The sequence below is a fragment of the Pavona decussata genome, unplaced genomic scaffold, assembly GCF_977016875.1.
Source record: "Pavona decussata unplaced genomic scaffold, jaPavDecu1.1 SCAFFOLD_135, whole genome shotgun sequence".
Lineage (NCBI taxonomy): Eukaryota > Metazoa > Cnidaria > Anthozoa > Scleractinia > Agariciidae > Pavona > Pavona decussata.
In genome coordinates, this window is record NW_028145548.1 from 678,716 (window position 1) to 703,961 (window position 25,246).

Genomic DNA, 25,246 nt, shown 5'->3' on the forward strand with positions numbered 1-25,246 from the left:
CCAAAGGATATAGTTTTCCAGCCGTTTTGGTCTGAATTTTGACAATTGCGGTCTGAAATCGGGTCGGGTTTTTGGGGCGGGGAACATTTACGAAAGCTTACAAACATATTTTTTTTTCTTCTCAGTACGTCTGGAACGACCAACTGATAGCGAGAAAAAGAAATAGATAAACTATGTCATTCCAGCTTACTTTTACTCCTTGCATCAACTTCCGTTCGGCGCTGATGCATAATTATCAGGTCCGAAAACGGGTATGAATTTTAGAGGTCAGGTCTCAAAACGGGTGTGAAAAATGGCATGTTTAGGTCTGAAATAGGGTCGGGATTTGAAGACCCGGGCGGCACACCCCCACCAAGAATTCCGAGAAGTACCCCCCCCCCCCCCCCGGGACGATTACGTGGACATCAATACTTCGTTGCATTATGCTCTTAAGATGTCGACAGTGTCCCGAATCCCGCTACAATGTGGGATCCCTTCCCGCATCTTGTGAGCCAAACCTTGACTGCCGGAAAATAAACTGATTTGGCGCGATCCGTGGGTTTGTTTTTTGCTTTTTTTACAGTTAAAAGACCCAGCATTGATTCATAATTCTTCCCTAAACAGCATAGTCTTAACAGGTTGAAGGTAACAATTATTCCGTGAACGTTCCATCGCACGAAACTGAAAACATTTATCATTTGTACGGTTTCAGGCCGCTGTAAATGCACCTCGCCAGGGCCTGGTATTACTACTTTTCTGTTGAATCAATTTAAGATCAAGTGTGACTAGTGACTGTGTCGAGTACCCTTATAAACTGTTTTTAAAATTAAAGAAAATAAACAAAAATTGCAAATTTACTGGCAACGGTTCATGTATATTAAAATTTGTCACTACTCATTTTTCTATTGTTCAAACCGTGCAACGTCACTGAACGGGAAAAAATTCCCGCCTATGGCCCTATATCCTTCCATATCGACTACACATAGCAACTTCCTTTAGTTGGAGATCAGAGAACGAAAGTTATTTTGTTTTTCTCGGGCATTATCCTCAAAGCAGTGATTCAAAGCCCGTTCGGTCAGGGATGAAATTGTTTGCCGTAATTAGTCCTCGCGGTGGCCTGCGTTTCGTGGCTGTGTTGATGATGTGTTGCGCCATTCTTGCGCACCTTTTTGCCATGGAAGATGCTCTGGACGGGGAGCGCAGCGAAGGTGAACAAAACGTCAATGGGGTGTCTGCTGATGGTGATGAAACTGGTAAACTGAAACAGTTCTTAATGCAGCGAGAGCGACGATAAGCGAATAATGCGACCCCAACTCTGTCAGTCATCGAAAAACGACTGGAGGCAATGGAAGATAGGTGTGCATTTCTAGTTTCGCAGTGTATTCATCTCGAAATTAGTATTCATGTACTGAATATTTGTATAATATAACTTTGCTAGAAGATTTTTAAGTGAAAATTCATGGCAAACAACGTCGTCCGGCTAGGCTTTTGCATTTTCGTCTTGTAACCTACCGTGGGACGCACCAAGAAACTGACGTCCTTTATTTTTTTTTATTATATCTGAATAAGTGAGTAATCCATCTGCTCGAGAAACAATTTCTACTCTAAACAATACGACAGCAAATCATTACAAATGATGGCCAACAAACGGTTTATTTCGGTGGATATCTGTTCGGATGGCCATAATCGCCTCAGAAATTCAGATTTAGTCGTTAGCAAAATCTGCATTTTTCATTCACAAAATGTCAGCTCAAAATTTCGTAACATTGGAAAAATAACTTCTTTCGTCGTTAAAAACAGTGTAAAAAAAGGAAATTCCGCGGGGAATGAAATTCCGTTTCCTAAAACTTTCTGCAACTAAAATGTCCAGCTAAAGCATCCGAACAGATCAATCTTAATTTTGTTGGCTTGTACAAATATATCTTTAAAAGGGAAGAAAATGATCTGCAAACAAAGGAGGCAACAATATAAGTATTTTGCTTAAATATTCTCGTTATACCCCTGCCAAATTAGTGTCAGTTAGATTTACTGTGACGACCGATAGATGTTTTGGTTCAAAGCTAGTTTCACGCGTGGTACTGAATTGAAGAAAAAGCTCTTTAAACACAATTATCTACCAAACTTCTGTATTGATCCTTCTAGGGTTATGCAAATAATTACGTAAAAGAGACAATAAGAAAAATAGACGCACTCGCAAAGTTTTGCATGGTTTTTGTCTCATTTCTGAAGAACAGTTAAAGAAAAGTTACCCGGATGACTGTTAAGTTTTCATTCACTCGATGTTAAATTTCTGTTGGGAGTGATAACTTAATTTTTCAATTCAGAGTTGAGTTTGAGAAAACTAATCCGGCCACAAAATTGCCTGACAGTCCTATTTGTTTTTTTTCCACAGGCACAACAGAAGTGCAAGCTTGATAGACAAACGATTTCAAGAACTTGAGAAGAGGTTTGAAATTCATAAAAATCACGTTAATATTTTAATCGAGTAACTCAAAAGTTGATTAAAACTTGAGTACAAAGTTGACTAAAATGACAAGTATCAAGTAATATTCTTGTGTATTTGACAAGCAGAGCATAGCCTTTCTTTGAAGGTAAAAATGAATTACGTTGACCAAAGGTTTCATTAGTGTGCCATGCCGTTGATGACTCGGACAAGATTCGCAGCATCTGCTAACAGCCAGTATCAACTAACTGATAATTGTCATACTTCTGGCTAATTGTAGACCATGATAAATTAATAGCACCACAGGTAGGTAATGTTTGTAATAATCTCTCTGAAAAAGCTGCAAATGGAAAAGGATAAAAACTGTAGGTTGACAAACAAGATTCAGAATTTATCTCAACTTGGATCAGCTCAAAGTCTATGTATTAAATGCGACAGCTATGTGATATCTGTAGCATAAACGAAATGCCGGACTGTATTAACGTATACAGATATTTGACAAAACGATCCGGGAACAAAGCAGACAACACAGTGTTTCATTTACCTCTTGCCTATGTGTTCCACAGACTCAAATGTTACAACTTTTTTCGTTCCCATGCAATGCCGGTTTAAACGACAAAAATATAAGCTCACACATTTCAGTTCTCATGATTTTTTTGCAGACTCGACACCTTGCTGCGTTTACCACTCAAATCAAGTGTTTCGTACTCGTTGCTTATGGCCTACTTTCTGGGTTGGTATGATAAAGATTCAGATTTAAGAAATTTTGAAAGAAACTTTATTTGACCATTCCTGCCCTTTTCCCATTTAATCCGATTCATGATCAAATTGTCCTTGTAAAAGAAAACCAAAAACAAAACAAAAAAACCAACAAGAACAAACAACAACAGCAACAACAAAAAACAAAACAAAACAATACGCTGAGCTGTGTAAAGGATAAGAAACTTCACTTAAAGGTCTGCGCGCTTTGCTATTTCGTCTCATTGGAAAAATAGATACCAAGAGGTTTCGTTCCACTGTAATGGTCACAGTGAAGAAGGCAAAATAATCAAGATATTTCCTGAAAAAAATAAAAAAAAAAAGATACTGATGAGTGTAGAAGAAAGGAAAGTTTTGTGAAGATTTTTCTGCTGATTTATTACAATGGAAAGTAGTGACAGACGTTTCCACCATAAGCGATCACCTTAAATTGGCGGATTGAACCACCTTAGCGATTTGCTTTTAGTTCTGGAATGAATGCGGCGGGCATTTTTTAGTTGTCTTTTTAATTTAACAGGACAGCATCTTCAAAATAGTGGAAAAGAAAGAATGGGACCACCTGGGCCCCCTGGAAAAACTGGACCAAAAGGTATAGTCTCTTATTGTAACACTCCAAGGATTTTTTTATCTCCTCAAAATAATGTTATATTTAACTGAAAAAACTGCAAGGCTGATACAACGTAGAAAACTTAACACGGCAGCGACTTCTTAGACAGCAAACCGAGAATCAAAAATGCAACTGTGGACAGCTGTTTCGAGGCAGCTGGCTCTCGTCTGCATGGTGTAGCAGCAAGAAGTGGAATGTCCAAAAAACGTGAAGTCAGGTGTCTACTAAATGCACGTGGTGATGTTACTGCGGATGGGCCCAATTAAGATGTTTGCCAATGTAAATATCAGAGCTTGAAATATAGTGGTACATCTAGAGAGGGAGAGGGGAGGGAGTTACGGGGCTGTGGATGACTGGAGCTCCTTCAAATAGGTCTTCAGATGGTCAAATAATCCAACGTGTTGGTACTTACGAAAGAGAAAAGTCGTAGACCTGGGGCACTTTCCGTTTAGCTAAACTTTTGGTTACGTGTAAATTTTGAAAAATTCCCATGTCAAATGGATCAGCTTTTGCAATTCCTTCCAACTTTCAATGTTATTGGTAAATCAAATAACTTAGGCTGATTATAAACAACAGATTCCCCACCCTCCCTCCTCTCGCTAAAAATAGCTACCATTAAGAAAAAGAAGCGCTGAGGAACATTGTTCATTTCCAGGGGAACCGGGAAAGCCTGGCACCAACAAACCATTCCCAGGTCCAGCTGGTCCTAAGGGAGACCAGGGAGCTGCTGGTAGGACTGGTGCCCAGGGACCTCAAGAAGCCAAAGGAGAAAAGGGACAGTCTGGGGTGAAGTATGCGCGCTGGGGAAGGACCACATGTCCCAGTGGTGCTCAGATAGGTTATAAAAGTAAAGCGATTAGCAATTGATGATAATTTTTGCTTCGCTGTTTGAAAAAGAAGAGGAAAAACGTTCCCAACAACAGTGGCTTTTACATGTCGTGATACAATAGCGGAATGTCGTTTCCTGCATGAATTTTCATTTTTTTAGCATCACAAGCTCCTAAACTCTAAATGCAGAGTATTAAATAGGTCCGGGAAAAGTCATTGTCATTGATTCAAGATAACTAAGTTGAAGATGGTCAATACTAAAATCTCTGGTAGAATAATAATTTAATAAACGGGAAGCGGGTGTTAGTTTACTAGAGAATTTCAAGTCTCGCGAACACAGTGACCTTTACTTTCTTACTGTCATGTCATGATAATTTTATCTGAATTTTATCAGGTATAATGGGCGGAGACCATTACACTGACTATAGTGGCGGAGCGAGCTATCTTTGTCTTCCTCACAATCCGAAGTATGACAAGTACAAAGATGGACATCAAGCCGCAGGATACATATACGGCACTGAGTATGAAGTCAGTGGGTACAACGGCGATCCTTTTCAGAGAACCATTCACGACCATGAAGCACCCTGCGTTGTGTGCTTCGTCAAGTCACGTGGCTCAAAGCTGATGATACCCGCACGGAATGACTGTCCATCTGGATGGACCGAAGAGTATCATGGGTACCTGATGACTGAAAACTACGGCCAGAAGCATTTAAGTGACTTCGTTTGTGTTGACGGCGACCCGGAATATGTTCGTGGTACTTCCGCCAATAAGAATGGTGCCTTGCTGTACCCTGTGGAAGGAAGATGCGGCTCACTCCCGTGCCTTCCATATGTCGATGGTCGAGAGTTGACATGCGCTGTGTGCACCAAGTGACGAGTGAATGCAACGCTTTTAACACAGCATCGACGACTCTACAAAAGAAAAGATCGACTAGTGATTTAAAAAACAGTGTGATTTGTCTTTGCTTTAAACAGGAAGTAGTTGAAACAAGTAACTTTAGTGAAGCAAGCCAGTAAAACAGAGAACTGACTATAACTGGGAAATGTGGAGTAAAGGGAAAACTGAATAAACCTAACATGAAATTAAAGATTCTAAAGCTTGGTTTTCTCCAGTCCCCAAAAGCTGAATTATGCATCCCATGTATAATCGACAAATGAAACAATTAAAAAGAAAGGAAAAAAAAAACTATTAAATTTCTTCGCGAATATTCAGGCCATGTGAGTTCATGTGGAAGAAGTGTTCTGTCTTTTGAGATTAGCAGGCTTCCCTGGCCTTACGGATTGAGTCTCGGTTGGAGTAGACTGTTTGTATGGGGATTAATTGCATGTCGTTAGTTGCATTGCCCGAATATTCGTGACGAAATTTACTAGCTTTTTCCTTTTTTTTCTTCTTTAAATTGTTTCATTTGCTTCATGTTTTATACTGTCAATCACTTTAGTTTTATGCAGTTCCGTTATTGAGCAAATACTTGTAATATAAGCGCATGTTCCAATGCAAATTCTCATTGTACTTGAAGAAGGCTTGTTTGGCCAGCCGAAATATAAGTACACTCTAAAACGTAACTCTACGTTGTATCGGTCTCTTCTTCTTTTATCTTTTTTTGAGAATCCTTTTATTAGAATGTTGAGGATGAGGTAAGCCAATATTGCAAGAAAACAAAAGAAAAGAAAATACCCCTATAATGAGGGGGTTGGGGGGGTGGGGAGGGGGTGTCTTTTTGCCTTAAACACGAAACACTATATACTGAACAGGTAATCCAAAAACGTTGTCAGGTTCAAATTACCAAAGACTTATTCCAGTCACGCTCCATCTTAAGCTTGCTGTCCAAATTTAGTAGGCCTGGAACAGACTTAGTTGCATAGTTGATACAGCAATGGTATTTATAGTATTAACCATTTAAGCCTTAACAGTGATCAGTATCCAATTTCTCCTTAAAATCTCACTACTTATCAGTACAAATACGTCACCAGAAAAAAGAAAAGGATCACCAAAGAAAACATGTCGTGATGTTTAAACAAATTCTCCCAACTAGTTCAGTAAGAAAAATAGGAAGAACATGGAGGGTGGGGTGTTTTCTTTACACTACTTCAGAATGGTGGTTTCTTTAAAATTTATCAAGGTTTATCATCTCTTGTTCTCGCGTTTGAAGATTTGGCAACATTATCGAATTTTATTGAAAATCCGAAGTGGATTTATTGGTTCACCTAAACATTCATATCAGTGAACTGAGTTTCCCAACAATTTAAGAACAAGGTCTAGTTTGGCGTGGCCTGAAGATCTGAGCTACAGGTGGACATAAAGTTGGTCGCTGAAACAACCTTCTGCGTCTGGAGTGTGACTAAAGCGCGAGCGTGGCAGAACACTGCCCCCGTCCCCCTCTCTGTCCCGCATTTGTGCTCGCGGTTTTGGTGCTCCGTATTCCTCACCGGAGAGTCTACTGAGACGCTTTGCTTTACGGGGTTGGTCGTTTTGGTGATGCAAAAAGCAGCACATAGTCGCTTGATCACTACAGAGTAATTTCCGTGAACGTTTTGCTTTCTGCAACTGAGTACTACTAGTGGTGTGACATATTCCCCTCATCGGCTAATCATGCACCCAAACTGTATGTTATTTGTCCGTTAACTTTGTCACCTGAAAGACGAAGAAGTACTGCTCAATAGTTTCATTTTAATGGTCACACTTTATGATTTCAACCAGACACTCAAGAAACCTCGTGTACTAGAGAATTTTAAAAAACGGTATCACAGAAATGACCTATCAAAATAGAAGCTATTGAGTAGCACATACTTTAGGATTTGATCCACAGACTCAAAACTTAGAACCACATTGTTCAGCAAAATAAACAGCACCACATGAAAGGACTTTTTAATCTTTAATCTTTAATTAGCATAATTGCCATTAGCAAAGCTAATCCGGCAATGGAGCGGCCAGCGGACGCAAAATAGGTTAAATTATACATGTAGAACATATAAAGAACTGATAAATTCCGAGTAAGAGTCAGACTTGACGATGTCAGGTGGTAACACATTCCATGTTGGGATTGTTCTTACATAAAATGAGTGTTTGTAAGCGTCGACACAAGAAAACGGTAGACTTTTCTTAAAGTCATGACTCGCCCTTGCACGGCTGTACGCGGGCACAGAGATAAGCTCGTGGGGGGGGGGGGGGGGGGGAGATATTAACGTGACCTCTATGTATTTGATAAAACATGCTGATATCACATATGCTACGTCTTAACTGCAGTGAGGGCCAATTTAGGTCCGTGAGCATAGATGATACACTACTATAACGGCTATAATCGTTGTTAACAAACCGCGCTGCGCGGCGCTGTACAGACTCAATGCAGTCAATCCCTTTCTTGGTGTGTGGAGACCAGGCAACAGTGGCGTATTCAACAATCGGGCGCACTAAGGATAGATAGCAATGTAGACTGCTCAATAGCTTTGATTTGAATGTTCAAACTTTAGGATTTCGTCCACAAACTGAAAAAGTAGAACCAGCATAATAAACAGCATCACAGGAAAGTATACTAGTGTTCTATCACAAATGCCGTTCTCTTGTCGGCTACGCTATTCACTAGCTATTCTGTTGTAGATAGCTAGAAGACTGAGTAGTCAAACAGTGTGCGGTTGTCGACAAAATGTTGGCCACTTCTTCGCGTCTTTGAAGTGTCTGTGAAGAGGAGTTACAGAAACGACTAGTAGATTTATACTAAAACAATTTAGTTTATTCCCTCTATAGTGACAAGTGACATTGTGTACGTTTGTATTTTAACCATGAAATGTACCGAGACACTGTTTTTCTCTAAATTTTAGCCTGCGAGCAAGCTCTCTTGGGGGTGGGGGCGGGAGGGGGAAAGAGGAGAGAGCTTGCAACGATGTCTCAGGAATTTTCATTTCTGCGTTGAATTTTTCAACGCAAAATGCTGATTGGTGGATATTGAATTTGGTGCTTACGTCATTGCTCTTCGCGTGGGTCGTGTTGACAACACAAGTTTCTATTTGTGAGGGCTGCGAGAATTTCTCTAAATAACTTAAGTTTTCTCTGGAATAAAAACCCGAACAAAGTCAAGCTGCCAATGCTTTACTTCAAAGTAGCGATGTTCTTGCAGTTTTGCCTACGAGATTTGGGACAAGTTTGATATTTCAACCTTTTGCATCAAACAATGTTAGTTTTTTGCCCATTGCAAAGTTTCATTATCGACTACTTGATCGAAGAAACAAGAAGAATGGGGATGCCTGCCGCTTCGATTGCGAACAACCAGTTTTTTAGGGCAACGTTCTTTAGAAGCGCAATGATTTCCTTTTGATCTGGCACTCTCACGTCTGCATTTCTACTCGTTAACATCACAAATTTCACACGAGTTGAGTGTTCTGAAACCACATTGTCGATATTGAGAATAGCGTCCTCGTTCTCGGAGACCCGGCTGCAAAATTGAGATTCTTCCGATCTCCTTGCACTGCTTCTTTTTTCCCTGGCCGGACCGTGTCAAGTTTTCGACATTTTTTTTATGTCCAGTAGTTTTGTGGCGTTGACACTGCAGTGCAGTCGGCAAGATTCGCTTGACCCTTGGGACGACATTTATGACCTCGACCTTTTGGTCAATCGGCTTTTAGTGTGCTCACAATTAAGTACAATCCTTCACTAAATTTTCTGATTTTTGTGGCACTCGGTAGGCATACTCCATCAGAGAAACTATAGTTTTTGTCAGCAAGGATTCCCGTCTTTCGAGGTGTATCTGATAACATTGTACCTTTCACATGTTTGTTTACGTTTGCTATTGTTTCTGGTTTGCGCTGATTGGCCAAATTCTGACAGCTAGGACAGCAGGGAGCCGCGGGGAGTATTGGGGGCGGCATTCAAATTCCTGAGACATCGTTGCAAGCTCTCTCCTCTTTCCCCCTCCCGCCCCCCACCCCCAAGAGAGCTTGCTCGCAGGCTATCTAAATTTATTAATACGCGGATGATTCATCGGCTTGGAAAACAATTTCAGTCTCAAACGATACAACAGAAATAATCATAAGAAATTAGTGTCAATTTAAGATTTACTGTGTGACCGATAAATATTTTGGTTCAAAGTTTAACGAGTAGTGCTTAATTCAGTAAAAAACGTTTTAAACATAATCAGTTTCCCTCGGTATTGATCATTTTTGGGTTATGTAAATAATTACGCAAAAATAAGAAACATAAACATACTGGGCAGTTCTAATTTCTGAAGACTGACTAACCTGTATAGATGACAGTTTCCAAAGTTTGGTTTCGATGTTAAATTTCTGTCTCAAGTGATAATTTAATTTTTCAATTCACAGTTAAATGAACCTAATTCAGACACATAACTTCACTTGATAAGCTTGCTTGTTTTTTCGCACAGGTATAACAAATTTGCTGTGTACGACGACATCCCAGCAAAACAGTTGGTCGAAGCAAGAGAAAAGTTGATGCCCGCATTCCACGAGGCGAAGAAAGCTGTAGGGACAAATATTATTCAATGTTTACGCCTTTTATCTAACAACGTTTTTTAAATCGAGTGTACACAGATCACAAAGAAATTTTCCTTTTTTAAAAATCTCGTTTTTCCTGCTTTTGTACCCAGCCTTTAGATGGTGTCTAATCCTTTGACTCTAGCCTACTTTAAAAATTCCAGGTAATTAAACCGAAGTTGTTCAGCAAGAGCCTTCACCTTCCACTAATTATTTTCGTCCGCCGTTGGTCAAGATTAGCATACTGTTCAGCTAGTTCGACCACAACACAAATACGTCAATAATTGTGTCTGCGTTGACCTGCGTTGAGCCGACGGGACAAACATAAGCTTCTTCATTATTTACTTCTAAATCATAACACAATGTTATCATTGAATCTCCATCAAAATGAAATCGAAACGCGCTTCCAGCCATCAATTTTAGTTCCTTCCTATCGCACTGCAGCAGCCAATGAATTGTCATTCTGATCCATCTTTGGTATAATTGTGTGTTACTGAACAACAGAGGCTCAATCGCATCTCGCAATTTATAACGTCGTCCTTCGTCTCTACTTGCGACGAAAATGTCAATAGAAATATAACTCTATTCTGTTTATTCCATTTGTGCTACATCGCATCTATTTCAACTCGTTCAACTTGTGCAAAACTAAACAAACTACCCAGGAATGAGAATGTAGTGGTGGCGTTCAAGAGAACGAAAGAGAAGGAAAAAGTCACCATCGTGTGCCCACGTCCAGCTGTGAGTCCATTTCTCCAAAAAACCTTGAATTTGGTATTTCGATTCGTGATGTTTTTTTCTAAAGAGGACGGCCAAAACGCTTGTGCACAGCTATTGTTTTCGTTCATTCTGAACCTTTTGTTTTGAGGCGTTTGCCTTCGTCGTCGTCTTTGCTTAAGAGAGACCTTTAGATTCTAGTACGAGTGAGTGCGACTGCGAGTTTTACCAACAGACAAAGAGCGCGCGCGAGTGAACCAGTGTCATTTCTGCGGGAAAACGAGATAGCCGTTGTCATTTTACTACGAGCTACCAAGTGAGAACGGCCTAGCTAGTGGCGAAAACAGGTCCTCCAAACGTAGGCGATCTCGTCTTTTTGGAATCACGAAGGGCTTAGCTATCATCAAAACAACTTGGTCAAGTTCGTCGCTCACACGGAAGTGTGAAGTGAAGCTTACTGGGATTTCTTCGCTAAAAACTTGAAATCAAATTTCGCATTGGCACTCTACTTCTGATCTACTCGTACTAGAATCTAAAGGTCTCTCATTAGCATCCCGAATCCCGCTTTGACATAAGAACTCTTCCTGCATCCTGCGGGCAAAACCTTGACGGATGAAAACTGCTTTCAAAATTGCAAATTCACCAACAGCCACGTATATTGTGACTATATTGACATTAATGTCACAGTACATTTTTGTATTGTTCAAATGCTGAACGTCACAATGAACGCGAAAAAATTCTCGCCCATGACCCTATATCCTTCCATTTCGACTACACAACTTCCTTGTGTTAGAGATGAGAGAAAGAAAGTTATTTTGTTTTTCTCGGCCTAAACCTCGATTGAGTAACTGAAAGCTCGTTCGGTCCGCAATGACATTGTCTATGATTATACTTCGGGGCGGTCTGCGTTTCATGGTTGTTTTAATGATGTGTTGTGCCATTCTGGCTCACATCTCTGCCATGGATGAAACTCTGGAAGGACAGCGTCGAGTAAAAGCTGATAGCGCCGCTGAAAAAGGTGAAGTGAAACAGTCCTTGCTGTACCGTGGACGAAGAGCAGTTCAGAAAAATTCGACCCCCAACCTGACGGAAGTTGAAAAACGATTGAAATCCATGGAAGAAAGGTACGTTTGATGAATTTCTTAGTTTTCAGATTTCGAACAACTGTAAATTTTACCATCTACTGAGCAGATCCCATTTCACACCCGAATAAAGATATATATAAAGCTAGGGCAATTTAATTTACGTACAGTATCAGCTTATTATCAGTTTTATCGGCTCAGAGACATCCAAGCCTCTTGATCGGTTTTCCTGAAAGAGAGTTAGGTGAAATATATGAAAATAACTTTGATGTGAGGGAGCCATTTTCTTACTAAAGCGGCTCACATAGTGTATAATTATGTTCGCATCACATCTAACATAGAAAACTATTTCATGCATTTTTCGAAAAATCCCAGTTTTTTTTCTATCGTGGAGAGAAAATTTGACCGACCACTTGTTCTACAATAGTCTAGTAGGTTGCATTTCCTTAAGTTAATTCATCTCCCAATTAAATATTCAGCTAGTCTTAATTTTAAAACTAAAATATTCCTTAAAGAGGTTTCTAAATTTTTTTCGGGAAATTTGGACGATCTGCTAGGGTTCCATAGCCAACGTACTTTTGTTATAACTAAATTAATCCATGTTAGGCGCGTTTCATGGTATGAAGTGACAAAGTTAACGAGCTTTGCTCGAGGGCAAGCTACATTATGAAACCAACATATGATGAAATTAATATTGAGGCAAGTTGTCCTGACACTGCCCTGACACCCTGATCTCTCTTTTACAGGTACAACGAAAGTAAGATTGGAAGAAACAGAAAAAAGGTATGGAACTGATATCAATATCAAGCGTGCTTCTTTATTTTCGGTTCTAAGGTTATTTTCGTAATTAATATAAGCAGTTACGAGTTCAGTAGAGTTCACATTTTTTCACGCGCTTTGAAATTTTATTCATTACTTGATGAAATCAATCATTTTAAATTTTCTTGTGGTGACTTTTATACCAATAAAATATCAGGGCATAAAAACGCGAGATGAAGTGTTGGCACTGAAATTTGCTGTTCATAGCTGATGCTGATAAACTTTAATTTAAAAAGATGCTTTTTTGCTAAGGAAGTCTGAAGCGCATAAAAATACATAATAAACAGCGCAACAGGAAAGTACTGCATAGTAGCTTGTGGTGCCTTTTATGCCACTAAAATCTTAGGGCATAAGAACTCACGGTGAAGTGATGGCAAGATGAAATTCAGTTTTTGCTATTCATGCCATAGCTGATAGTTTTAATTTTTTAAATTAGACGCTTTTTTGTCAAGCAAGTCTGAAGCGAAAATGAGTATATGGTAAATATTACCAACATTTTATCTCTTCTGAACAAGCTCTACACTTCTACTGAGGCTTGTTTCTTCTCAGAATAACAAATCTGTCTTGCTAATGAGAGCGCGCTGATTAGTTGCTGCCAAAAGTCTGAAGTTTCTGATTGATTTATCACCCCCCTTTCTCTAATAGAACACCTAGGCAGGAAACTTGAATTTCAAAACATTAGTTTGTTAATATAAAGAATCACCTTTCCGCAAAAGTTAGATTTATCCAGGGATATAGGGAACAGCAACATGCGCCGGAAATTTCTGTTTAAAAAGATTAAGCATTTCTCCATTCTCAAAGTACTGCTCATAAGCGTCCATTTTATTAGTCACATTTAAGAATTTTCCACGAAGACTGAAAATGTGTAATACAACACCAAAGGCTAAGGAAATTGCTGTAAATGGCGACAATTATTTCATTGATCACACTTAAAAATTTCATCCTTAGACTCAATAGTTAGAATCACCTTGTACACCATAATAAACAGTACTGCCCGGTAGATTTCATCCGAGGATTTGATCCGCAGACACAGAAGCGAGAACCACCTAGTACTGACAGCAGAATAAACGACCCCGCAGGGAAGTACTGCTCGGCACTTTTGGATTTCATCCACAGATTGAAAAGTTGGAACCACTTTGTAAAGCATAGTAAACCATATCATGGATTTTATCCACAGACTGGAAAGTTGGAACTGACCTTGTAAAGCATGGTAAACAGTATCATGGAAAACACAGTGAAATACTGTCCCTTAGCTTTCGTTTGGATGCACACTTGACAAACAGTCGGCCAGTGACTAAACAGTTAGAGCGACTTTGTACAGCATAATAAACAGCAACACAGGAAGTGATACTCATATTTTTCATTTGAATGGCTACACTTCAGGATTTCAAGCACAAGCTTGAAACGGTAGGCACATATAATTAAAACGTACACGAGATAGAGGACTTGTACTGCTCACTTCACAATTTGTAACATCTTATGATATACAGCAAATCACAGCTCGATAGGTTTCATTTATATTCACTGAATTTTATCCACAGAATCAAACCTTAGAACCACTTCAAACGCATCATCGCCAGTGGACAACATCTCAGGAAAATTAATATTCAAAGCTATTAAATCAGATTGCACTTGGGAGTTCAATCACAGCGTCAAACGTTAACACCACCCTGAAGAGCATAACAAACAGCACCACATGAAAGTATTGCTCAGAAGCTGGTATTTGAATGGTCAAATTTTAAGATTTCATGCTGAGAATAAAAAGTTAGAACGAAATTGCTCAGAATAATCAAGCACGCAGAAAAGTGCGAGTGGTGAAACCGTAGGATTTCATCCACAGACCCAGGAGCTGGGGAGTAAAAATTACTCCTCAATGGCTTTTAGGTTGGAATGGTCACATTTCAACAGAATAAATAACCTAGAGTCACCCTGTACAGCATAATAAACAGCGCAACAGGAAAGTACTGCCCAGTAGCTTTCATTTTGGTCACACTTTAGGCGTTCATCCTCAAACTCAAACGTTAGAACCACTTTGTACAGCATAATAAACAGCACCACAGGAAAATACTGGTCAGTAGCTTTCATTTGATTGGTGGCACTTTAGGATTTCATCCAAAAAACTCAAAATTTAATACCACTTTTCGAGTATAATACTCTAGTCTTCGTTACTTAAAATTCCCTTTCAATAGCTTTCATTTGAAAGAAAAATCTTAGGATTTTGTCCACAACCACCTTTGTACACAAGATAATATTTAACAGCTGTGCAGGGAAGTACAGGTGAAAAGAATTAATTTGAATATTCACACTTAAAGATTTCATCCACAGACTCGAAAGGTAGAACCAACCTGTGTAGCACAGCAAACAACCACCGCTGGAAAGAAGTGTACAGTAATTTTTATTGAAAGATCAGATATTAGAATTTCATCTAGAAAGTCAAACATTAGAGCCACAAATTCATCAAGGTTTTCCTTCTGAATGTTAATGTTGTTAAAGCGTTTGATCTTAGATTTTCCACTGAAACATGTTCTCTTTGCAGAATTGATGTCTTGCTGCGTTTGCCGCCAAGATCAAGCGATTCTTATGGGTCCCTTCTGATCTACCTTCTAGGTTGGTATACATTGAATATTTAACTTACCTAACTACGTCCCTCTTTAGCTAGATAAGGAGGTTAGTTTCTTGTGGGAACAATACTTTGATGTAGCCTGTGACTAAAAACATTTGCAAGCTGCATACCTCATTGCAACTGAACTCATTGAAGCATTGCATCAACTGAAACATGCACTTCCAAGCATGCAAAATGACCAAATGTAGAGCTCTTGAAAAAAATGAAGAAGGGCTCTAAAATGAATAATGTGTTGAAGTTAGTCACTCGTTAACTCCTAAAAACAAACTTACGAAAGAAGGAAAGGAAAAGAAAGGAAGAAAGAAAAGAAAAGAAAATAGAAAGGAAAACAAAAAGAAAGAATTAACTAAATAAAAGAATAAAAGAAAGAGGGAAACAAAAAAGTAAGAAAAGAAAGGAAAGAAAAGAAACGAAAAGAAAAAAGAAAGAAAGAAAGAAAGAAAGGAAGAAAAGAAACAAAATAAAAGAAAGAAAAAAAGTACAGTAAAGAGAGAAAAGAACAGCAAAAATAAGAAGGAAAGAAAGAAGGAAAGAAAAAATACACACTTTTTTGGGTGATGAGTTGTTGTTTTTGTTGTTACAGGACAACATGGCCGAAACTCTGGAAACAAACAAATGGGACCACCTGGACCAAAAGGAGAGCCTGGTCAGGCTGGAAGAACTGGCTCAAAAGGAGAAACTGGACTGACTGGTGCAAAAGGTACACGAAGGAATGCTATAATCTTAAAACAGAAGCTTTCCAAGAATAGTTTTAGTTCAAAATGTTGGTTTTTGCAAACTAAACGTTTAAGGGCCTGACGAATCAGTGACCTGCCGGTAATCACTTCCAATATCCCGAGTCAACTTCATTTTCATTTTTGTAACTTATGGTGCGGTGGCTATTGTCTAACCCTGAAACAGGTTATCAAAAGGAAAACAAAAAAATATGAACCCAATAAAACTAAACCAGAAATAAAAATAAAATAAAATAAAATAAAATAAAATAAAGCAACCCAAGCAGGCAATAACCGAAAGACGAAAAAAGGACAGAAAGTTAAACAAACCATGCAAACCAAACAAGACAAAGCAATAGCAAAAACAACACAAACAAAGAGGCAAACAGGTTTTAAAATAATTATTATGCGACTAGATAACAAAGTTTACTTGCGAGTACATCATCATTTGATCTACATCTAAATAATCTTTATCCATCCAGTATAATTTTGTCACAGGAGAACCGGGAAATTCAGGTACCAGAAAACCGCGTCCAGGCCCCCCTGGGCCTAAAGGAGACCAGGGAGCTGCTGGTAGGACTGGTGCCCAGGGACCTCAAGGAGCCAAAGGAAAAAAGGGAAAAGATGGAGCTGGGCAGTCTGGGGTGAAGTATGTTCGCTGGGGAAGGACCACATGTCCTAGTGGTGCTCAGATAGTTTACAAAGGTAAGGGGGATTTGCAATTGATTGTAATTTTTGTTGCGCAGTTTGAAAAAAGAAGAGGAGGAACGTTTCCAACAACAGTATCTTTCAAATTTTGCGATACAATAGCGGAATGTCGTTTTCTTCGTTGAATTTTCATTTAATTGACATCATAAGCTCCTAAACTCTGACTACAGGGTATTAAATGGGCCCACGAGAAGTCATTGTTTGTTCAAAATAGAGGAAAATTCAAGATAACTGAGTAGGAGATGGGTAATACTCAAATCATTCGTAAAATATTGTTAATCCAAGGAAAGCCGGGTTTAGCCGCTTTACCGGAGCAGTTCAAGTCTCTCGAACACACTTTTCTTTAGTTTCTTACTGTCATGTTGTCATGGTGATTGTGTCTGATTTTATTTTAGGTACAATGGGTGGAGAATGGTACAACCACTATGGCGGGGGAGCCAATTATCTTTGTCTTCCTCACAATCCAAAGTATGACAAGTACAAAAATGGACATCAAACCGCCGGATACATATACGGCACTGAGTATGAAGTCATTCAGTACAACGGAGATCCTTTTCAGAGAACCATTCACAACCACGAAGCACCCTGCGCTGTCTGCTTCGTCAAGTCACGTGGCTCAATGCTGATGATGCCCGCACGCAATGACTGTCGATCTGATTGGACCGAAGAGTATCATGGGTACCTGATGACTGAGCATCACGACCACAGGCATTCAAGTGATTTCGTTTGTGTTGACGGCGACCCGGAGTATGTTCGTGGTACTCACGCCAATAAGAATGGAGCCACGCTGCATCCTGTGGAAGGAAGATGCGGCTCACTCCCGTGCCTTCCATATGTCGATGGTCGAGAGTTGACATGCGCTGTGTGCACCAAGTGACGAGTGGATGCAATGTTTTTAACACAGCATCGACGACTCTACAAAAGAAAAGATTGACCAGTGATTTAAAAAAAAAAACAGTGTGATTTGTCTTTGCACTAAACAGGAAGTAGTTGTAACACGGGACTTTAGTGAAGCAAGAGAGTAAAACAGAGAACTGACAATAGTAACGAAATGTAGAGTAAAGGGATAACTGAATAAACGTAACATAAAATCAAAAAGATTAAATCTTGCCTTTCTTGAAACGTTTTCTCCAGTCCGCAAAAGCCGAATTCTTGCCAGCATCCCATGCATAATCGACACCTTCATCTTCATCTTCAGTCGGTGTATCTGATTAGTCCACCGAGCCAGAAATAGGACTAAATTTGAAACTTTAACAGAAAAGGCAGATCACATTTGCAGGCAATATTAAGCATTCCACAACTGAGTGTCGCGGCTACATTTGTATTTAAAGATCTCATTGGCCAGTCGACCAAGTTTTTGGTAGTTTCAAGGTTTGAGCCATGCTCGAGGAAAAATAGCTTGAGAACAAATAGGGGAAAGGTCTCTGTGTGTCTCTGCTGTCTGTTCGCCTTTAAATATCAAAAATATATATATATATATAACAGGTAACCTAAGAATGTTTTCAGGTTCAAATTGACAAGGACTTATTCCGGTCACGCTCCATCTTAAACTTGTTGTCCAAATTTAGTAGGGCCTGGAACAGACTTCCTTTTTGGCTCCAAATTAAATGAATGAGCAATAAATCTCCAGTCCTGGAAGAATGACGTTTCATTTCAATGAAATCTACTATCGGGCCATATATCATTTTGATACTTTGGACAAAAATTTAAAACTATTTTTTTTCCCTATTATTATTGTTAATTTATTTATCACAAGGTCCGATTTTTAGTAAAAAGAAGCCATTATGTTCTCTCTCGGAGGCATTGAATCTTGAGTTCCGACATCCGTCAGTCATTTGACATCCTGGCCAATCAGTAGCTCATGCAAATTATTCGCAAGGGGCCTTGATTTCATAAAACTTCGTTAAATTTGTTAGTTCCCGCGCTTTTTCCACATGTCTCCCTGCAATATTATTTAAGCAAAATGGCGGGCACTAAATTGACGAAGGTCAGGAAACGATTGTTCGTTGGGCGCTAAGGAGTCTAAACAATGTCCCTCTCTGTGCACTGGTTCAAGGTCCTAGCACGGGCACCTAGTGTGATCAACAGGGCCTCTAGTGTGAACAGGGCCTTAGTTAGATTACACTTTTACGCGACTTGCTGTAAAACTGTTACCGAACTCATTTTACGGATCCAGTCGGCGATAATCCGGTCCAATTGTCGAGAAATGTTTATTTATATTTGTCTTGAAAAACTGTCCTCTCCTAAAATTATCATACCAGGATATTATTCAGTTTCCTAGCACAACGAGTTGCAATTTCATCAAAGGTGGGGTATTATACAGCCCATTACACCGTTCAGGTTTTAATCCTCATCACACAGATATTTCCAGCATTCGCAATTAAGATTCGGGATAACGTTTAAATATCAGTAAAGTTCAACTCTTTACTGTTTACAACATTATACACAACTAAGAAGATGATACGCGCTGTTAATCTGTAAAACAAATTCCACGGTGTTTCACGATCAGAGGACCGGGGTTGCATATTCAAATGACCATAATGATCATCTTCAATGTGGAACTACATCGATTTCCTTGTTTACTCGGTACAGTGGCATAAATTGTCGGCTGATCAATCATACAAGAAAACGTTGCTCCTGCTTTGCTCATTTGTCTTCAAGATCGTTCCAACCGTTTGGATGCGTAACCTTTTTTTCCTTATCAACAAATTAAATTCAATGATAAGAAGTTGTTTCAGCTAGATACTCTATATCAACCCGTAAAGATTGTTTTCCGACATTAAATTTAAGATTAGCATACTGTTCAGCTATTTCGACCTTATACAAATACGTCAAAAGTCTCGTCTGCGTTGAACAATACCGACCAAACATAAGCTTCTTCATTATTTGCTTTCAACGTGTAACACAATGTGCTATGATGTGATGAAGAAAGCCGCGGGAATGAAACACCCTCCCAGCCCTACCTTTTGCTCCTAATCCTACCATCGCGCCCTAGCAGTCACTCAGAAATCCACATTCTGATTCTTCTTTGGTATACAGTGCGACTAAACTAAGAGGGTTCGAGTTATTTGTTGTTCTCAGTAACACAAATTCAACCGGCGAAAACGATTAAGTGGACATCAATACTCTGTCGCATCACACGGCTTAAACCGTCGACAGTGTCCCGAATCCCGCTACAATGTGGGATCCCTGCCGGCATTCTGTGAGCCAAACCTTGACTGCTGGAAAATAAGCTGATTTGGCGCAATCCTTGGTTTTTTATTTTAAACGGTTAAAAAACCTAGCATTAATTCATAATTCTTCCTTTAACAGCAAAGTCTTAACAGGTTGAAGGTAACAATTATTCCGTGAACGTTTCATCACACGAAACTAAAAACATTTATCATTTGTACGGTTAAAAATCAGGCTGTCAATGCACCTCGCCAGGGCCCGGTATTCCTACTTTTCTGTTGAATTAATTTAACATCAAGTGTGACCAGTGACTGTGTCGAGTACCCTTATAAACTGTTTTTAAAATTAAAGAAAATAACTAGAAATTGCAAATTTACTAGCAACGGTTCATGTATATTAAAATTTGTCACTACTCATTTTTGTATTGTTCAAGCCGTGCAACGTCACTGAACGCGAAAAAATTCCCGCTTATGGCCCTACATCCTTTGATATCGACTAAACATAACAACATCCTTGTGTTGGAGATCAGAGAACGAAAGTTATTTTGTTTTTCTCGGAATTAACCTCAAAGCAGTGATTCAAAGCCCGTTCGGTCAGGGATGAAATTGTCTGCCGTAATTACTCCTCGCGGTGGCCAGCGTTTCGTGGCTGTGTTGGTGATGTGTTGTGCCATTGTTGCACACATCTTTGCCACGGAAGATGCTCCGGACGGACAGCGCAGCGAAGGTGAACAAAACTTCAATGGGGTGTCTGCTAATGGCGATGAAACTGGTAAACTGAAACAGTTCTTAATGCAGCGAGAGCGACGATCAGCGAATAATGCGACCCCAACTCTGTCAGTCATTGAAAAACGACTGGAGGCAATGGAAGATAGGTGTGTATTTCTAGTTCCGCAGTCTATTCATTTCGAAATTAGTATTCATGTACTGTATATTTATATAATAGAACTTTGCTAAAAGATTTTTAAGTGACAATTCAATTTTCAACGTCGTCCGGCTAGGCTTTTGCTTTTTCGTATATAACCTACCGTGCATGGGACGCACCAAGAAACTGACGTCCTCTTATTTTATTATTTTATCTGAATAGGTGAGTAATCCATCGGCTCGAGTAACTCAATTTCCAGTCTAAACAATACGACTCACAGTAAGTCATCACAAATCATGGCTACCAAACGGTTTATTTCGGTGGATATCTGTTCGGATGGCCTTAATCGCCTCAGAAATTCAGATTTAGTCGTTAGCAAAATCTATATTTTTTCGGCAAAATGTCAGCTTAAAATTTCGTAACCGCCAAGAAATTAATTCCTTTCGCTTTCGAAGGGGCAAAGTTGTCGTTAAAAATGCGAAAAAAAAAATGTGAGCTACCATTTTTGTCAAACTAAAAAAGCTAGTAAATTCGGGGAAAAAATCAGTTCAAACTCTGTCAAAACTTTCTACAAGTTGAATTATTGATCAGCGAAAGCATTCGAACAGATTAGACTGTATTAGCTTACACAAATACGTCTTTAGAAGGGAAGAAAACGAGCTGGGAACACAGGATACAAGATTATAAGTATTCTACTGAAATGTTCCCGTTTGGCCGCCTTTAATAGATTAGTGTCAATTAGATTTTCCTTGATGACCGATAGATATTTTCGTTCAAAGTTTCAAACGTTGTACTAAATTAAGGACAAAGTTCTTAAAACACAACCGTCTGCCTTCTGTATTGATCATTTTAGGGTTATGGGCAAATACGTACGCAAAAATAAGGAACATAAAAGAATGAACTGTTTTGCACGGAATTTCTTCTCAATTTTGAAGAACAGTTAAATAAGTAACCTGGATGAATGTTTACTGGGTTTCCATTCACTTGATGTTAAATTTATGTTACGAATAATAACTTCATTTTTCCATTCAGAGTTTAACAAACCTAATCCGGACACAGAATTTCCTGACAGTCCAGTTTTTTTCTTTTTCGACAGGCACAACAGAAGTGCAAGCTTGATGGATAAACGATTTCAAGAACTTGAGAAGAGGTTTGAAATTCATAAAAATCACGCTAATATTTTAATTGAGTAACTCAAAAGTTGATTACAACTTGAGTACAAAGTACAAAAATGACAAGAATCGAGTAATTTCCTTGTGTATTTCGGCAAGGAGAGCATGACCCTTCTTTGAAGGCAAAAATGGAATATGTTGACCAAAGGTTTCATTAGTGTTTCATTAGTGACAGGACTTTATCCACAGTCTCAAAAGCTAGTGCCATTTCAGTTGTGTATAGAATCTGATAACAGCCAGTATCAACTGACTTCTAATTGTCATACTTCTGGGTTGAAATGCACTTTGTAGACCATGATAAATTAATAGCACCACAGGTAGGTAATGCTTGTAATAATCTCTCTGAAAAAACTGCAAGGGAAAAGCCGAGGATAAAAACTGCAGGTTTACAAGCAAGATTCAGAATTTATTTCAAGTTGGATCAGCTCAGAGTCTATGTAATGCGACAACTATGTGATATCTGTAGCATACACGAAATGTCAGACTGTATAAACGTATATGGGTATTCCTTAAAAGGCCACAAAACCGATCTGGGAACATAGCAGACAACACAGTGTTTCATTGACCTCTTGCCAATCATACTCAAATGTTATAACTTTTTTCATTCCTACTGGAGCGAAATACCGAGTAGCTTTCATTCTAATGCTGGTTACCGACAAAAATATAAGCTTACACATTTTCACTTCTGATCTCATCGATTCCTTTTCCTTTCATGATTTTTCTGCAGACTCGACACCTTGCTGCGTTTACCACTCAAATCAAGTGATTCGTACTCGTCGCTTATGGCCTACATTCTGGGTTGGTATGCTAAGAAATTTTGAAAGAAACTTTATTGACCATACAACCATTCAATTTTGGCATAATAAAGGTATACTATCTACAATTTGCCTAGGATTTGGACTGGTTCATCTTAAAGATAGTACTTCCTGCGGTTTTTCCATTTAATCCGATTCACGATTAAAATTGCACTTGAAAAAGACAACAAGAAAACAAACAAACAAACAAAAACAAAGGTAAACAACAGCAACAACAACAACAAAAACAAAACAAAATAATACGATGAGCTGTGTGGAGGATAAGAAACTTCACGTGAAGGTCTGCTTTGCTATTTCGTGTCATTGGAAAATAGATGCCAAGAGTTTTCGTTCCACTGTAAGGTCACAGTGAAGAAAGCAAAAAAATCAAGATATTTCCTAAAAAAAACAACTCGTAAACTGACGAATCTATAAAGGTTTTTAAAGATCTTTTCTGTTGATTCACTACAATGGAAAGTAGTGACAGACGTTTCCACCATCAGCGATCACCTTTAAATGGCAGATTCAGAATCACCTAAGCAAATAAATTTTAGTTCTGGAATGAATGCGGCGGGCATTTTTAGTTGTGTTTTTCATACAACAGGACAGCATCTCCAAAATGGTGCAAAGGAATGGATGGGACCACCTGGGCCCCCTGGCAAAACTGGATTAAAAGGTACACAAGTCTCTTATTTTACAATTGAAGGATTTTTTTACGTCCTCAAAATGATATTATATTTAGCTGAAATAACTGCAAGGTTAATACTGCGTAGAAAACCTTAAAACACGACAATAACTTGTTAGAGACCAAACCGAGAGTCAAAAATGCAACTGTGGACAACTGTTTGGAGGTTATTGGCTCTCGTGAGCATGGTGTAGCAGCAGCAAGTAGAATTCTCAAAAAACGCGAGGCCAGTTGTCTACTAAATGCACGTGGTGATGTTACTGCGGATGGGCTCAAATTCAGATGTTTGCCAATGTAAATATCAGGGTATGAAATATAGCGGTACATCCAGAGAGGGGTAGGGAAGGGGATTACGGGCTGTGGATGGCTGGAGCTCCTTCAAATAGGTCTTCATATGATCAAATAACCAAATGTGTTGGTACTTACGAAGAGAAAAATCGTAGAACTGGGGCACTTTCCGTTTAGCTAAACATTCTGTTGCGTGGAAATTCTGAAAACTTTCCACGTCAAATGGAAGAGGTTTTGCAATTCCTTCCAAACTTCCAGTCTTATTGGTGGAACAAATAACTTAGGCTGAAAATAAACGACAGATTTCCCCCCCCCCCCCCCCCGCTTCTCTCGCCAAAAATAGCTACCATTAATAAAAAGAAGCGCTGAGGATCATCGTTCATTTCCAGGGGAACCAGGGAAGCCTGGCACCAACAAACCATTCCCAGGCCCACCCGGTCCTAAAGGAGACCAGGGAGCTGTTGGTAGGACTGGTGCCCAGGGACCTCAAGGAGCTAAAGGAGAAAAGGGACAAGATGGAGCTGGGCAGTCTGGGGTGAAGTATGTTCGCTGGGGAAGAACCACATGTCCTAGTGGTGCTCAGATAGTTTATAAAGGTAAGGGGGATTTGCAAATGATTGTAATTCTTGCTTCGCTGTTTGAAAAAAAAAGGTATAAAATTTTCCAACAACAGTGGCTTCTACATTTTGTGATACAATAGTGGAATGTCGTTTCCTGTTTGAATGTTGATTCATTAAACATCATAAGCTCCTAAACTCCCATAGTGGGATGTTGAATAAGCCCACAAGAAGTCATCCTTTTTGCGAAATAGAGAAGGATTCAAGATAAAGAAGTTGGAGATGGGCAATACTGAAATCCGCGGATAGAATAATAATTTAATCTACGGTAAACGAGGTTAGTTTACTGAAGCAGTTTAACTCTCTCTAACAGACTTTCTTTTAGTTTCCTACTGTATTTTCCTGATAATGAATCTCTCTGATTTTATTTTAGGTATAATGGGTGGAGAATGGTACAACCACTATGGTGGCGGAGCAAACTACCTTTGTCTTCCTCACAATCCAAAGTATGACAAGTACAAAGATGGACATCAACACGCGGGATACATATACGGCACTGAGTATGAAGTCAGTCAGTACAGCGGAGATCCTTTTCAAAGAACCATTCACAACCATGAAGCGCCCTGTTCTGTCTGCTTCGTCAAGTCACGTGGCTCAATGCTGATGATGCCCGCACGGAATGACTGTCCATCTGGATGGACCGAAGAGTATCATGGGTACCTGATGACTGAACATCACGGCCACAAGCATTCAAGCGACTTCGTTTGTATTGATGGTGACCCGGAGTATGTTCGTGGTACTTTCGCCGACAAGAATGGTGCCACGCTGCATCCTGTGGAAGGAAGATGTGGCTCACTCCCGTGCCTTCCATATGTCGATGGTCGAGAGTTGACATGCGCTGTGTGCACCAAGTGACACGAGGATGCAACGCTTCCAAAAAGGAAAGCTTGACCAGTG

At 39.4% G+C, this 25,246-nt stretch overlaps 3 protein-coding genes across 4 annotated transcripts; all 3 read left to right on the forward strand.

The window, feature by feature from the left end:
• Nucleotides 1-977: 977 nt before the first annotated feature.
• Nucleotides 978-5,723, forward strand: LOC146467514 (uncharacterized). Of its 2 annotated transcripts, XM_085125751.1 has the most exons (6): nt 1,240-1,335; nt 2,372-2,425; nt 3,085-3,155; nt 3,699-3,770; nt 4,444-4,635; nt 5,011-5,722. In XM_085125751.1, exons 1-6 carry the CDS (start codon nt 1,325-1,327, stop codon nt 5,490-5,492), a joined length of 882 nt encoding a protein of 293 aa, XP_084981877.1. In that variant the 5' UTR covers nt 1,240-1,324; the 3' UTR covers nt 5,493-5,722. The 2 variants fall into 2 exon arrangements, with proteins under 2 accessions (XP_084981878.1, XP_084981877.1); XM_085125752.1 differs by lacking the exon at nt 3,699-3,770 and having other exon boundaries at nt 978-1,335; nt 5,011-5,723.
• A 5,898-nt stretch (nt 5,724-11,621) lies between these two features.
• Nucleotides 11,622-18,048, forward strand: LOC146467515 (uncharacterized). The gene is made up of 5 exons (XM_085125757.1): nt 11,622-11,937; nt 15,251-15,321; nt 15,921-16,037; nt 16,549-16,755; nt 17,154-18,048. The coding sequence occupies exons 1-5, from the start codon at nt 11,684-11,686 to the stop codon at nt 17,633-17,635; spliced, it is 1,131 nt and encodes a 376-aa protein (XP_084981883.1). The 5' UTR covers nt 11,622-11,683; the 3' UTR covers nt 17,636-18,048.
• A 2,448-nt stretch (nt 18,049-20,496) lies between these two features.
• On the forward strand, nt 20,497-25,223 carry LOC146467516 (uncharacterized). The gene is made up of 6 exons (XM_085125745.1): nt 20,497-20,803; nt 21,890-21,943; nt 22,693-22,763; nt 23,364-23,435; nt 24,122-24,328; nt 24,723-25,223. The coding sequence occupies exons 1-6, from the start codon at nt 20,529-20,531 to the stop codon at nt 25,202-25,204; spliced, it is 1,161 nt and encodes a 386-aa protein (XP_084981871.1). The 5' UTR covers nt 20,497-20,528; the 3' UTR covers nt 25,205-25,223.
• Nucleotides 25,224-25,246: the final 23 nt, after the last annotated feature.

Excerpts from the sequence above, each read along its gene's own strand:
- LOC146467514 (XM_085125751.1), top strand. Across the intron at positions 2,426-3,084 it reads TTTCAAGAACTTGAGAAGAG|ACTCGACACCTTGCTGCGTT; the intron begins GTTTGAAATTCA and ends ATTTTTTTGCAG. Across the intron at positions 3,156-3,698 it reads GCTTATGGCCTACTTTCTGG|GACAGCATCTTCAAAATAGT; the intron begins GTTGGTATGATA and ends TTAATTTAACAG.
- LOC146467516 (XM_085125745.1), top strand. The coding sequence starts at position 20,529 with ATGAAATTGTCTGCCGTAATTACTCCTCGCGGTGGCCAGCGTTTCGTG. Across the intron at positions 20,804-21,889 it reads CTGGAGGCAATGGAAGATAG|GCACAACAGAAGTGCAAGCT; the intron begins GTGTGTATTTCT and ends CTTTTTCGACAG. Across the intron at positions 23,436-24,121 it reads TGGCAAAACTGGATTAAAAG|GGGAACCAGGGAAGCCTGGC; the intron begins GTACACAAGTCT and ends GTTCATTTCCAG.
- LOC146467515 (XM_085125757.1), top strand. The coding sequence starts at position 11,684 with ATGACATTGTCTATGATTATACTTCGGGGCGGTCTGCGTTTCATGGTT. Across the intron at positions 11,938-15,250 it reads TTGAAATCCATGGAAGAAAG|AATTGATGTCTTGCTGCGTT; the intron begins GTACGTTTGATG and ends TTCTCTTTGCAG. Across the intron at positions 16,038-16,548 it reads TGGACTGACTGGTGCAAAAG|GAGAACCGGGAAATTCAGGT; the intron begins GTACACGAAGGA and ends ATTTTGTCACAG.